This window comes from Lissotriton helveticus, chromosome 3_1 (assembly GCF_964261635.1).
Source record: "Lissotriton helveticus chromosome 3_1, aLisHel1.1, whole genome shotgun sequence".
NCBI lineage: Eukaryota > Metazoa > Chordata > Amphibia > Caudata > Salamandridae > Lissotriton > Lissotriton helveticus.
The window spans coordinates 821,199,482-821,214,710 of record NC_136061.1 but is presented as its reverse complement, the minus strand read 5'-3'; the positions used below and the strand labels follow the sequence as shown (position 1 = coordinate 821,214,710).

General features: G+C 38.3%; 1 protein-coding gene across 1 annotated transcript in view; it reads left to right on the top strand.

Moving 5' to 3' along the window:
* CSMD2 (CUB and Sushi multiple domains 2) overlaps positions 1–15,229 on the top strand; it is a 607,842-nt gene that overhangs the window by 557,369 nt on the left and 35,244 nt on the right. The window contains exons 57-60 of the mRNA XM_078683053.1: positions 2,600–2,673; positions 5,130–5,241; positions 7,039–7,218; positions 10,017–10,082. Coding sequence (XP_078539179.1) covers positions 2,600–2,673; positions 5,130–5,241; positions 7,039–7,218; positions 10,017–10,082 — 432 coding nt within the window. The remainder of the gene's footprint in view (positions 1–2,599; positions 2,674–5,129; positions 5,242–7,038; positions 7,219–10,016; positions 10,083–15,229) is intronic.

The following is a 15,229-nucleotide window of genomic DNA, read 5'->3' as shown; positions in this document are numbered from 1 at the left end:
CTTTTACATTATGGTGAATTAGATATTCTTAGCAAAGATTAATTATTTGCAGCTAGTGTGAAAGGTGATGAGAAACCTGTCTGCTATGGTAACCTTCTATCTCAAAATAATGTTTGTTGACTGAGACTGAGGAAACCACTCTTTAATGTAGATCTCCTGCTTTATTGTGGTGGATATTTGTGCCTTGGATGGTTTGCGACGACTTTTTCTTCTCACCTATCTGACATGTATTTGGAATTGAGTTCGTTTTCCATGTTAGGCAGGCCTGCTCCTAGAGATTGGGATCTCATCATATGGCTGTACTTTTAATTTGTTGGTTGTGAAACGTTTTGTAAACTTCAGACATTAACTTACAGCTTTAAATGTTCTCATGAAAAGTAGCACCCTCCTAAGCACTAGAAACGATTTCTTTTCATACCAGAAAGTGTTATGATGTACGTTTGAAACATTATAATTAGTAGGATAAATGATTGCAAGCAATAGCAAGCACTGTAGTGATTACACACCAGTAATCTTCCTTAGGTCCCCCTCTCCGCCATAATTGTCTTAACAATTTCCTTAAAAAAATTCAAGCTGTAATGTGTACTGGTACTCACTTTCCCATGATAATTTTTAAGTGTTAACATGAACTGGTATATAAATTGTCATGAGAATTTTTGAAGTATTAGTAATTATTGCTTTGCATGAGAGATTTGTGTTCACAAAACAATACGATATATCGTCATGTGAAATTTTGAGTGTAAACAACTACTGCTTCATCATTATCATAAAAAATTGTGTTAAGAAATACTGTTTTAGGCATTACTGTAAGCAGTATGTCTATACAAACATCGATGTCACTTTTACATAAGAAATTGTCACTAACAAATAAAGCTATATTAGGTCTTTTGAGAGGCTTTGAGCGTTAATAATTAAAGTCATGAGCAGTTTAAGTGTTAACAAATACTGCTTTCAGTAATCATATTTGAACTTTGAGCTTTCATGTCTAAGCAAGTACTTCTTTATGTCTTCTTAAGAGATGTTTAAGAGTCAATAAGTACTATCTCATATGTTCAAATGAGACGTGCTAGTGTTATCAAACAATAATTATTTTACATTTTCTCATGAGAAGTTGAAGTGCAAATGAGGACATTTAGGGTCTGAGTCACAAAAGTAAATACACATGTGTATATTAACTTGTATGTATATTTACTACTACATCTAGGTGTAACTCTCCTTTTTTAATTCACCATTTTCAAGTGAAGATTTACATTTAGGTGTACAGCCTCCTACAACTGTATTAAAAATGTAAAGTTACTACAATTAGCTGTATGTCCGTATTTTAAGTTTTGACTAGTTGACAGATGTCTGTTACTGGTACGGAGACTGCTACTACAGAGATATAGAGCTTCCTTTGGGAAAGTTAGGGATATTTAATAACATTAATACATATCTAAAAATAAATTAATGTAACTATTTTATTGAATAATAGAAATGTAAATTAATTTAAAATCTGTATTATTAATCTGGAAATGATGGCATAAAAACTGCAGCACTTTAACTTCTCAAATAAAAATACTTAAATAAAGTGAACATGAATTAAATGTATCAATATCAATGTTATGTCCTAAACAATAATAAAATACTTACCCACACTAAAAATTTGTTTATTTAATATATAGACAACTGGGACAAAACTATTTTGATAATTGACAATCTTTTTACATTTGCTTATTTAAAGTTGAATGTATTTTCAAAAAAAGTTTATTTTTTTTAAAGAATAATTATATTTTTGTTATATTAACTTTAAAAAAATGTGTAATTTTAAATAATGGACTAATTTTATTAATTTAACATTAGTCATATGGACATTTGGTTTATTTTTCTGCTTCCATTATTTACTATGGGAGTGTGTTGCAATACCAGAGGTTAACTATGCATAAGGCTTAAGATACGCCAGGACTGGGTAATATTTACACCTGCTTTAAGACCTCAGGGCCTTATTAACACTTGAAGGGCATTTCGTGAATTGCAATTGCGTTACTCTTTTGTGAGTGTGTGTTTTGTAGTAGTATGTATCAACTCTCTAGTTAAATTATCGTAAACCCCTCCTATTTTGTAGTAGATATTCCCCATTTTCCAGGCACAAGCCCTTATCCCTCTCAAATGTATTACAAAAATGTATACCTACATGTACGGGGCTCTCCACACATGTGGTGGACACCTCTGCACAGGAAAGATAAAAGGTGGCGGATGCAGAGATCTCCAGCCGAAAGTTTGCGAGCTGTATTTTGTAGGGCATGAGTAATAGTTCAATAGTAATACTGTACGGATTACAACATTCACCTTGTGAAATGGGCCCTTACCATTTACTGATTTAACCATTCTTTTCACATTTTACAAAGAACTCCTTTGTTTGTGCTTGCAACATCATCACTTCTTAATAGACTTCCTTCTATATTGTCATAGTATGTTAACGTTATTAACATGTACTACATCACATGCTCTAAAGAGAAAAACAAGATTATTTAATGAGTTGTTTGTTCAGAATCTGACATACATTTTTTGTGTTACTTTTGTATATTAATCAATTTTTATTTTTCAATCTACGATTAACCAGATCCAGCTCTAACTACATGTGCTGACCCCGGTGTACCTCTCTTCGGAACACAAAATATCTCCCATGGCTATCAGGTAGTGTCACTAGTAGGATGCACAGTATTATCTTATAATTAGGTGAATGCAACAGAAATCATGGGCTGTAATCAAAGCACTCTGAAAATAGTTGTAATTATTTTATATGTGATACATTATAAATGTGTTGATTTTTTTGATGCGTAGCAAACTCGATGTTCTGGCACCGTGTAAGACACTTTGCCATCATAAAACATTAATAGTGCCCATAAATTATTGGTGTTTTAGACACGAAGCATAATTACCACCATCATGGTGATTAGGAAAGGCCAAAAGCATGGCCGTTAAGATGCAGTACGTTTACAAGATTTGGAGTTTTATGAATATACAGTCATTTATTTTATATTGCTTTAATTGTACACTATATATTTTATTGGAAGATGGTCACGTTGTAAAGCCAATTACTGGCTTAGAGTGTGCTCGTATTTTGGTACTTTTTATTGAGTGTTGAATTGTGTGATGCAGAACATTTAAAAAAAAGTTAATTTGACACCCAATCCAAATATAATAAGCACTTACCACCTTGACCCCAGGGAGAATATGTAAACCCTAAAAGTGGACATAATCTGACATTGCTTTTCAACTGGACTAATGGTAAAAATGTGTTGTTCAGATGCTTGTAACGTAAAACCGGACACCAGCATAGTTTTCACACACTCTTCACAATATATCACGGACTTTGAAATCCTGTTTAATTAAGGAAGCTACAGAATAACAATGATTAAAATACAGTGGGGTGTGAGTTTGCAGGCACACTCGTAGAGACATATATTGTAGAGTGTGCTATATAAATGTTCAAAACAATTAATTAGATGGGAATATCCTTAGCGGGTTCTCTTCCTTTTTTGAAGATCAAAATAAACAAATAAAAATAATTGACACTTTTTCTGATCCCTCCAGTATAATACAAGGTGTTCCCAAGGACTCAATTCTTTCCCCTCCTCACTTCAACACTCACTTGGAATCTCTTAGTGTACTATTCAGTCTTACCAAAATCGTCAACTATACACAAAAGACACACAACTTCACCTCAAAGTTTCCTTTCTGGAAAATATTGGTCCCCTAGCCATGTTTCTAAATAATATGCAATCATGGATGATGGATAATCATCTCGAGCTGAAAAGCATCAAAACAGAATGTATCCACATTTCACCTCCACGTGGAGCCATTCTGGTCCACACTTGACTCGATGCACTATCCCTGCCTGCATACTCTTGCTCATTGACTGTGCAAAATCCCTGCATCATTCGGGTTAAAAAAAACGTCATATCTAAGCACATCCCCACTAAGTCGAAACACACTCAACATCACCTCAGACTTCTGGAAAACATTAAGATCTTAATCCCAGAAGCAGGCTTCCACTTGGTTACATAGGCCTTTTTTTCAGTCTGGACTATGGGCTCTCCCTACAGTTTAGGATCCCAAAGACACACATCGCCCCCCTGAAAATGACCATCTATACTACAGCTTGATTAGTCTCAGGAATCAAAGCTATGGCCACATCACCCTATACTTATCACACTACAGTGGCTACATACTAATGCAAGAGCATATTCAGGCTAAACTGTATTTTACACAGAATCCGCCAAAGAGGCAAAAAAAAATACGTAGCAAAAACATATATCATCTGGAGCCCACCAAGCACTATGAAGGACAGATTCTAAACTCCTCTCCCAGTGCTTCCCTCTGAGTGCTCTTTTCCAACTGAGATCCAATTAAACCCAGTCCACAACTCCTACAAGAAAGAGATGCAACTCCTGCTTATCCAGCGTACTACCCTTTAGGCATCATAGAACTACTCTTTCTTCCTCTGCCTGAACGTGCAGTTGTTTCTTCTTCATTTGAAAGATGTAACTATGCTTAAGCTCTCCTTTGGTTTGGCCTACCTGGATTTTATATTCTATCCTCTTTAATCTGCTTTTTGGCGTATATGCTGCTTTATGCCTAGTCATGTAATTCTGATATGTAGTTGGCCGTGTACATCACTCAAAATTGCCTGGTGGTGTGCTACATGCAGTAATAAACTGTTTTATAAAAAAAAAACCTTTGTTCACATAACACTTCAAGGACTAGGAAATATAGCACTTCAGTAGCAACATATAGATCGAGTTATCTGTTTCTTTGTTTACTTAAAAATGCCACCTCTGCCCCAGCCCTACCAGAATTTCAAATGTCTCGGTCCTTCTTTCCGTCTGACACAGACCATCTTCGCTTTTGCTATAACTTGTTAGGAAGTCATCAAAAGGTTTAGTAGGGCTTCAATTATGGAATGACCATGTTTACTTCGTACTGATTCGTGGAAGCCATAAATGTAGTCATGCTGTAAGTCAACATCTAGAACAGATAGATAATTGGTAAGGTGCTTCATCAATGTTTACAAGGCAGCTAAATGCTGCATTGCCAGACTGTGACTCCCCACACTACTGCACTAATAGTGTCCCCCTTTCTTACTCTAGATTGGAAGCGTGGTGCTTTTCAGGTGTCAGAAGGGTTACCTCCTGCAAGGGTCGACCACAAGGACCTGCTTACCCAACCTGACCTGGAGTGGTGTGCAGCCAGACTGCGTCCGTAAGTCTCTTTTAATGCCGCGATATCAGGAATGCTTTATCGGTTGTTATTTCCTCCGTGCACATGCATTAATATGTGGAAGATCCAGTCTTAGAGCCCATGACTGGTGCGTATAATATCAGCTGAGTATTCGCAATGGATTTCAATGTCACCCTAACATATATGATGTGATGAGCGGTAGCCTCCATAATATGATGAATTTAAATGCAAGCCTCTGCTTAACAAAATGATCAGCTCATCATGTATAATGTACGAAAACATCATGCTATAAATTGTAAAGCAATACATTTACCAAGAAGATACATTTTAAGCAGAAGTTACCAGAAGTGATGACTATCAGCTATGAGTGCACTAGCGATGGAAACACCATGCAATATTTTCCAAATTTGTGCAGCAGCTTGCGATTCACAAGAGATATACATACTAACCCACAGTCTCACAGCTTTCCAAACGTGATCAATATGAGTTTGTGATTCACAACAGCTGCAAACATCAGGCTATTTTCATCGATAATAAGGAACAGCTTGGAACAGAAACCGATTCTTTACAAAGTGAAAAGCTGTCATGTGCATGGGGTGTAAACATTTCTGTGTGGATAGTAACACATGGTGTTCCTCATCTTGCACTTAACATGGAGGTAATGGTAATTGACAGCTCATTACATCGATGGCCATCTGTGTTTACGTCTCAGGAGAGTTGAAGTACCCGTTTCAGGCTCTAAATCGTCGATCAGTTAGTAATTCATAAGGGGATCAAACGTCCCTGCCTTGAGTTTACAAAGGTGCCAGGCATCCTCGTGTATTTCAATCAAGATTGAAAATGCAACCTACCATTTAGGAATGCCTTAAATAGCAGCTTTTTTCTCACAAGTAAAACCAGCTTAAGCTGCTGGTGATCATCAGCGATGAGCTTCTGTGTGTTTGTTATCTGGAGAATGTTAAGATCAGTTTATAGCGTTCAGAAGTGATTCAGCCTGTAATTCACAAGAGAGGTCACACGTGCCACTCGTTTTCAAAAGCAACACGCAAAGTCCTTTCATTCGCCTGGGTTGAATGCACAGTCCTGAAGTTAACAACATTAGTCAATATCAGCGTGTTGTTCACAAGCAATGTAAACATCACCCTCTAGCTTACTAAAAGGGATGTACCATCTTATAAATTACCAATACATAAATGTAGTTTTATGTTTTAGAAAAGCGCAAGAAATGTATTTTTGAGTAGCGTTTATCATTAGGTGTGTGCAGTTTAAAAGGATGTATTTGTCTTTTTTTTTTTTTACAACTCTGCATACCAAGATTTTTTGAAGTTCTACAGGAGATAATCCTCCAAAACACTCACAACTGGAGAATCATGTTGTAAAAACCTTTTGCTATAAAATTCTTTCTCAAACACGTTTCTTACAACGGTTTTCAAACACGAAAAGCTAGCCACTGTCATGAATTTAAAACGTCTGACGACAAATTGATTAACCTTCGCTTGTGAAATTATAAATATGCACACGCCTGGCCTTGTGGGGCATCAAAGCACTTTACATGTTCAGGGAAGTCTATCAGAGGCACAAGGAATGAATTAATGAGCTCAGATTATCTATGAAATGTAGAACAAGAAGACAGACTACATGTGAGGCAGGGTTCGATTTGATAAACCATAGCGTTTTGACTAAAGGTATATATCATAGAAACCGTCTTCTGTGCAGTAAACACATCCATCTAGCTCTGAACAGGGTGTGCTCTTTTGGCTGTTAAGCATGTGTTTTGTCTGTGTGATAATCCTATACTTTGCTTTCTATCTGTTTAAGCTCATCATTGCAGACAGCCAGAGACTCCTTCCCATGCTAATGTGGGTGCCTTGGACCTGCCTTCCCTTGGATACACTTTGATCTACACCTGCCAACTGGGATTCTATCTGACTGGGGGCTCTGAACACCGGACTTGCAGATCAGATGGAAGCTGGACCGGGAAGCCCCCTATCTGTCTTGGTAAGCGTAAAAAATGAAATGTGTGCGGGTGAGATCTAGTCCAATTCAACTGATGGTCTCTAATTAAACTCATTCAGGTAACATGGGTGCTTTTTCGGTCTTGAGCTTAACTATTCCCAGAGAGGGCTTTGGGGCAGGCCCCCTCATCGACCGGCTTATTTGGAACAGCCTCTTTCATACATTGTATTTCAACATTTTTAATCACATGCTTTGCAATACATAAAGGCACCAGCATTAAGACCATCATCACCACCAATACCACGCAACTACCAATATAACACACTATTAATACCACCAATGCCACACTACCAAAGACACAACTACCAATAACACCACCAACAATAACACGAATACTACAATTACCATCTATTCCATCATCAACACCGGGACAAACAACACATCAAAACTACACCAATACCACCATCAATACCACTACTACCAAAAACCCCAAACTACCCTCACCAGTACCAATACCACATAGACCCCCACAACCACCTACTACAGTGCTAATATCACCACTACCAATGCCACTAAACGAACATCAAAGATAGCACCATGGACATCACCAATATTAACATATTACTACTACCCCCATACACTGCCACCACCTTGGCCACAAAAATCACCACCACTAATACCATCAACAGTACCACCAACGGTAAAATCATAACCACTAATACCACCAACTCCACCACAACCAATACCATCATCATCACCAGGGCTACTAATGCTGCCAACACCAATACTGACACTAATATCAACCACCACCACTTCCAATGCCTCCATCAGCAATAACACCATGAGCAGCACCACACCACCAATACAAATTGCACCTATTCTGATTCCTTCACAGATACACTACTACTAACACCTCTACCACTTCCAAACATTAGTCAAGTCAGTATGCCAGGCTTTATTGATCTATATCATTGAAGCATCATTTCTGCATGCTTTTGTTTACATACTCTGTCGCATTAAACAAGAGCTAATGACATTGTCAATGCTTGTTTACAATTATGTTTCTCATATAGTATTTACTACTATATCTATCTATGTGCCGTTTTTTTACCAGGGTTCTTTTTGACGAGTAGCCTGTCTTAAAGGATGCAAATACTCTTCGCTGTGAACCCAGTTAAACCAGTTAAAAGCACATTTTGTACTCTGTTTTTGTTGCTGTATTTCAGAATTTGTGTCCCATCCAATGTCATATAACAGAGGAAAGATATTAGGAGTAGTGAACACCTATTATGATAAAAATATACTATGGGTTTATGTAATGTTAGGTGGCACGGCCTTAGCCTATTTGTTTTCAGGGCTTTCTGGAACATGCAAGTTTGTGTTGGAGTATCCCTTGTTTGTGGCTCACTGTTTTAGTCTGCATATGTCTTTCCCTCAGTGGATTTGTGTCCCTGTCATAGTGTGCATGCACCTCTGTATCTACGTGCCTGTTTCCATCTCATAGAGATCATGTCTCCATGTCCTGGTGTACGTCACTAGGGTTCGTTGTTTATGTCTCTATGATCTATTGAGCATGTTTTCATCTTCTTTATCCCTGGGATTACGATTTCATCTGCCTCATTCAGAGCTCATATCTTGCACTAGTGTTCATGTGCATGTTTCACTCTCCCAAAATCTTTGTTCTTGTCACCTGTCCGAGTGTCACTGTCTTTGTGTCCCAGTATGTGGATTCTCTTGTCCCTCTGTCTAGGTCTCATTGACCCAGTGTTTGTGACTCCCTATCAAATTATCCATGTTTTCCTGTCTATGTATGCATGTATGTATATGGTATTTTTTAGCATGACCGTAGCCAAAGGCAGTGGAGCACTGTTCATGGTCCCCTCATGATTATGTCTACATATGTCCCTATTTTCTTTTGCCTTTTTCTGTGTCCCTCCATTTTTGTCACTCCCCTCTTGTCTCTATATTGACCCAGGTCCTTGTTTGCCCAAGTAAGTATCCCACCAAATATATGTTATCCCATGTGTTTATGTCTCCCGGCATCTGCTGTCTGCATAAACCCTTATGTCCATGCCCCTTCTAGGGCCTGGTCCTACACAGTACTGTCTACAAGGTCTGCTTATAATGCATCGGTTTTACACTTTCTCCGTGTTTCACCATGTCTGTGACTTATTAGATCCATATCTCCATGTATCTGTGTCTCCCCATCTTGTGGCAATATGTATTCATACACATGCATCGGTCTGTTCATATTTCAGTGTTTGGATCCTATATTGTCTTTGTCTTGTGCCTCAGCATGTTTATGCCTCCAAATGTCCTTCACTTTTCATCTCCCATTGTCAGAATGTCTCTCCATGTACTTGTCTTCTTGTGTCCTTGTTATGAGCTGGGTTAGCAAGAAAAACATGAACATCACACATTATATTTTTACAAGCGCACTAGAGATCTTTATAGAGCACTGGCAACACTTAGTACTCTATTTTTATAAGCACCAGAAAAATCCCTATTTTAGAAACCCAAATAGCTAGATGTATTGAACATTTTTCACCGCAGTCATTGCTGTCAAGTATCTGTGCTGAACCAGATAATCTCTGATCAGAACTCTTCATATTAAGGATAAGACCCATCCAGGAAAGAAAGATACATTGTCCTGTAATTAGAGTGGGTGGGCTGAGTCCAAAGTGCATTCCTTTCAAAACCTCTTTTTTCCTCACAGGACACAGAGATAATTTCTTTACATGTTGCTTTTAACAGTCAGCATCAAGCCTCTGTTAGAAGATAAATGTGGCATGCTTAGCAGTGCTAGGGTGCTAACCACCTGATGTTATCTCTCTTTTCAGCTGATTTGAGGCCTAGTGGCAGGCCAGGAAGCACAGCAAAGGAGCCACCCATCACTAAGGTGTTAGGTAAGACAGTCCATACCTACCATCAACCATCAAGCACCAACTTCAACTGGCATCCTCACATTTCAAAACTGTCATGGCATTCAGTGTTTGATTCACAAGTTGCAATACACCCTCCTTCCAATTATACACAACGTTGGACTGCACAGCTAAACATGGATTGTGCATAGGTCTATACAATAATTAATTGTATTTTACAGTGCAAGATGAAAAACCTCAACCTACACAAAGAGTAAATTGCAAACCGGAAACAGAATATTTTGGAGAAAATACAAAAAAGAAATCAGGCATATAGTCAAAAAACAGTCGAATTAATTCATTTCGATGGGTATGGTTGTGTAACAATTGGGTGTCTGATCAGAGTACTGCCATTCCTCAGCCTGTTGTTTGCTGCATCTGGGGAGATTAAAAAAAAGTTCAATTCTCAACCAATAATGCTGCAGATGCATCCAGTGATGGATGCTGCAGGTGAACTCACAGTTTGTCTTCTCCTTTTTCTTCCAACCATGCTCAGTTTTGTATATTAAATATGCCCTTCTTCCACTGCATCTGGCCAGGACATAAACTGGTAAGAGTTTCCTCATTACAACAACGTAAAAGGAGTCCCACCTGCTGTTGTGCCATGAGATGCTACCCTGTATGCAAATAACCTTTCCCTTAACACACACCTCCAACTCCTCCCATTACTTCTGACTACTTATGTACATTTCTTAATTGTTCTATTGAACCATTCTATTACCTCATTTGTCTCAGGGTGATATACTTTGCTTTTTTATGTTTGATGCCTCTCTCTTCTAAAAATGTCCCCATTTCCCTCAACGTCAGAAATACTCCTTTATCCGTTATTAACAAGGCTGGACTGGCTGTAGTGGGCATCAGGCATTTTGCCAGGAGGCTGGAATGGTTTTGTTTCTGGGGGCGCCGCTTTTGTAGAAGTTTTGAAAGCACCTGCTGTGGAGTTCCTTTTAAATCCAGTAGTTTGTAGGCAACAATATAAGTGTCACGATAACTCAGGTCATTAATGTACCTGCTGAAGAGATATTGGAGATTTGTCTTGTGGCAATTTTGACTCATCTATGGTAGCGCAGAGGATTAATATGTCTGCTGCAAAGAACATGTACTATGCAGATCACAGAACAGTATTTTATGTGCATAGCTTAGTGAGTTACTGCTTTTGACACAGAGAGACCCTTTCTTACTGTGCAGTTCATAAGTTACAATCATAATCTAGAACAGTGGGCTATGAATTGTCATAAAAGAATTGCATGCAAACTACATGATACAGGTTAGAAAGTTATGTTTTTTCAGTGTCCTTCATTATCCTAATATTGCTAAAATCGGTTTGTTTGAGTAGAAATAAATTCATATTAGTAAAGCCAACACTAACCACTGTGTTACTTTCTGAATTCTTGGTTTGTGCTTCTCCAGATTAAGCACTCTTAAAAATGCCTACCAGTATCGATAACATGATTCCTGCACCTTATAGTCCCCTGTGTCCTATGTAACATTTTCTATACACTGATTTACACACAGATGATTCATCGTCTCTGTATTTGTGTGTGATGTAAGGTGCTCTGAAACCCTACACTGGTGCGAGAGGTGCTATAAAATAAATGAAATCCACGTGAGAGAGGGGCAAAGGAGAAATGAGGGCCACTATTGGAGGGTGATAGTGAGGCAATCATTGAAGAGCCCCAACAAATATTGTTGAATCCAGGTGCACTTTAAGGTCGTCATTAACTATGCTTTAAAAGCTAATACAATTGAATGTATAATGAAACATTTATTGTAGAATGTGCCATTTTTGCACACATTTTTTTGGGGGTGATCCTCTCCAAAGCCTCCTTGTAGTGGCCACACCCACTTACTGCACCAACTATGTGTCGTATGGGGTTGCTCTTCAATATTTGCCAGGGCTGTTCCGGGTTGCCAGTACGGCCCTGGTTATGAATGAGTTGGGAATGTCCTCTTTGTCAGATACCTCATTGGAGAAGTTACCATTTATTTAGTGATCTGTCCAAGATTTTACGCCACCTTGAGACTACATCAATTATGACCAAGATTTATGGTTACATACTCTCACAACTCAATAGGGCCATGGTATCAAAAGCAGCCTCATCCATAGGACTACTAGGCAACTGTCTGAACATTATTGGTAATGTTCTTACTTTGGAAGATTTACCACAGCAAGAACACGAACTAATTTTTCAACATCTAAATCAAGTCAGGCCACCAGAAGTCCATTCTGACGTGTTCCTTGGTCTTGACTATATCAATGTGGTGTTTCTGAGCCAGTTACATTAACCTTTTCCCAGTACTCAAAGGAGGTAGCAAGTAACCTTGTTCTTCCAAAATGTAATTGATCCATGCTCTTTAGATGACCCATACTTAACTACCCAGAAAGTTTGCATGGTTTACTAACATGGTCCTTGTTTATGTTCGTCCTCCTTCTCTTAAAATATTATCTCTTTCAATGTTTTCACACCACTCCCTTTTGAAAACTACACCCTGAGTAAGTTCCTAAACATTTGCATGCTCCCATTGTTCTAACTTTTCCCATTTATTATACCATCTGCCAGGGCCGGCTTTAGTACTGGTGGCGCCCTGTGCAACAATGTTTGTTGGCGCCCCGCCCCTCCCAATGACCACCTTGCCTCGGATTCCCTCACTACCACCATTTGACAATGCCCCAAAGTCTCCATAACCACTCTCTTAATTCATTTAGTTTTATTGCGCCACTCATACCAGTACTAGGTGTCAGAACACTTTACATCACACATGCATTGCACAGAGACAATCACAGGTGTGTAAATCAGTGTATAGGAAATGTTACACAAGACAGAAGCCTACAGATGTAGGAGTCACATCATCCATGCTAGTAGGCAGTATAGGTTAAGAGTCCTTGGTCTGGAAAAGCACACATTCAGAATTAAAAATGTAACACCATTGTTAAGGGTTTTCTTTAATAATAAGAATTGATTTCTACCCAAATGAACACTTTTCGCAATATTAGGATAAGGAAAGACTGGCCAAAAAAATATGTAGCTGCTATATATTCCTAGCAGTTTGCATGCTGCTCTTTGATGACAGTTAACAGCCCACTGCTCTATATTAGGATTTTAACTTTTAAACTGCAGGTAACAAAAGGATCTCTCTGACAGAGCAATAACCCATTGACCTATTTATAGTGAATGCACTTTGTGAACTGAATGGGGTACGTTCTTTGCAGCTGGCATATTAACCTTACTCTGTGCTATGATGAGTCGAAACATTCTCTACTAGAAGAAGCTCTTGTCTGTCTACAGGAAAAACATTAATCACCACAGTTATTGTGACATTTTTATTGATGCTTGAAAATTGCTGGAGCAAGGAACATTTTATCTGTTGCTTGCCCAGTGCGGTGGCACCAATCACACCATCCTAGAACAGGCCCTACCATCTGCTTATTGTTACTAATCAGCCTTGATCTGCATCTTTGTTATGAACTCGAGGGATGTGTAGAGCATAAAAAACGAGCCTCTGAAATTTACGTATCCACATACATAACCTTGATGAAACTGAATCCTTGCCCTTCTTCATCAATATCTCTGTGAGAGGTTAATGATCAGCCAGCATAGTGAATAATGGACTATGTTTTTTTCTGCAAATCTTAGTGATGGACTCTTCCCTATATATGTGTGGCTCACCCCTTTGCGCATATGTTTAAAGAATACCATAAGTGACATATTCGTAGAGATTGTGCTCAGTTGAAATCTTACTTCACCCCTTCAAATTAAGTTAAACATTCTACATCAATCAAACGTTCCATTTTTCTTTGTAGTGGTACAAATGATTTAAAAAACATATTTTATTTGTCAAAAAACACGTAAAGAGCGGAGCTCTGTGACTCAGAGACTTCCGTAGCATCAATAAAGATAATTGTGACTTTGACAGTTTTCTCATATACAGAGGAACAATGAAAGGGCATTACTGGTGAATCAAAGCAAAGAGGTAAAAACATACAACACCCCCACCCCATCGCACTGTCGACCATTCAAGAGCAACATTTACAGTCAAAGCCACAAGCCTATGCTCACCACATGACATGTCCAAGACACTTGTATCCCACCACATGTGTACGAGAGACACCCCAGGGAAGAGGGAGGAAATTAAGCCCGGTCTGAGCACTGGGTAGTGGCAGGTTCTAGTTCTAAGCCACGATAGTCCGCCCAGCGCTTCAAATTTTGTAGTGTTTATGAGGACACCCTCTCGCCACAAAAATGGGAGCCTCTGAATATTTGTTTTTTTACTTGCAAAGCGCTACATATATTAAGTAATATTGAGTCATGCCTAAGAAAAACATTACTATGACAGGTTCTGTGATTTTGGAATCACACAACGTCCTCAATTCCTCTTTGGTAACACCTCAGATACTTATTTGGATATTACATGGCTTACTAGTTCTCAGTTTTAATTCTGTTTCAATTAATTTTGTTCACAACATTTTTCGGCCTTCCCAGTACATTTTTGAAGAGATTGGGATATTCTATGAAGTACATTTTGATGTTTACAGTATGTGGATTCAACTACGTCTATAATTGTATTACTGAGATTGTGGGCCAGCATTTGAATCCATCCAGTTTTTACAGAACAATTTCCTCCACGGCCAAAACAAAATGTTTCTCCTTTTACAAAAATTTTACCAGCAGGTAGATTACCTTTGTAGTCTATGCAGCTTTTAAAATAACCTTTCTTGTTTATTTGCATGCCACTATTTAACCTCCAAATTATCAGTATATGTGAACCATGATACAATTGTAAATCTGGAGCATTAAATAGCATTTCTATCTCTCTTCTTTCTACGCGAAATTGTCTGTAATACAATCTCATTGCATTCCTCACTTATTTTTCACACCACACATCCAGATTTCTGAGTTTTCCAACACACAGTGAAATGTCCCTTTTTTGCACAATTTACAAAATTGTTTCATAGCTGGGCACTCTCTGCTAATCACCCAGTAGCCTCCTTGATTGCATATATACCTTTCAAACTGCTCTACGTATCCGACTGCTCTTTCTGTTGCTTACAACTTATACATTAACATACATTTCAGCAGCTCCTTTTATCTCCTTGACATATGTTCCATTTCCTAACCACAATTAACACCTCA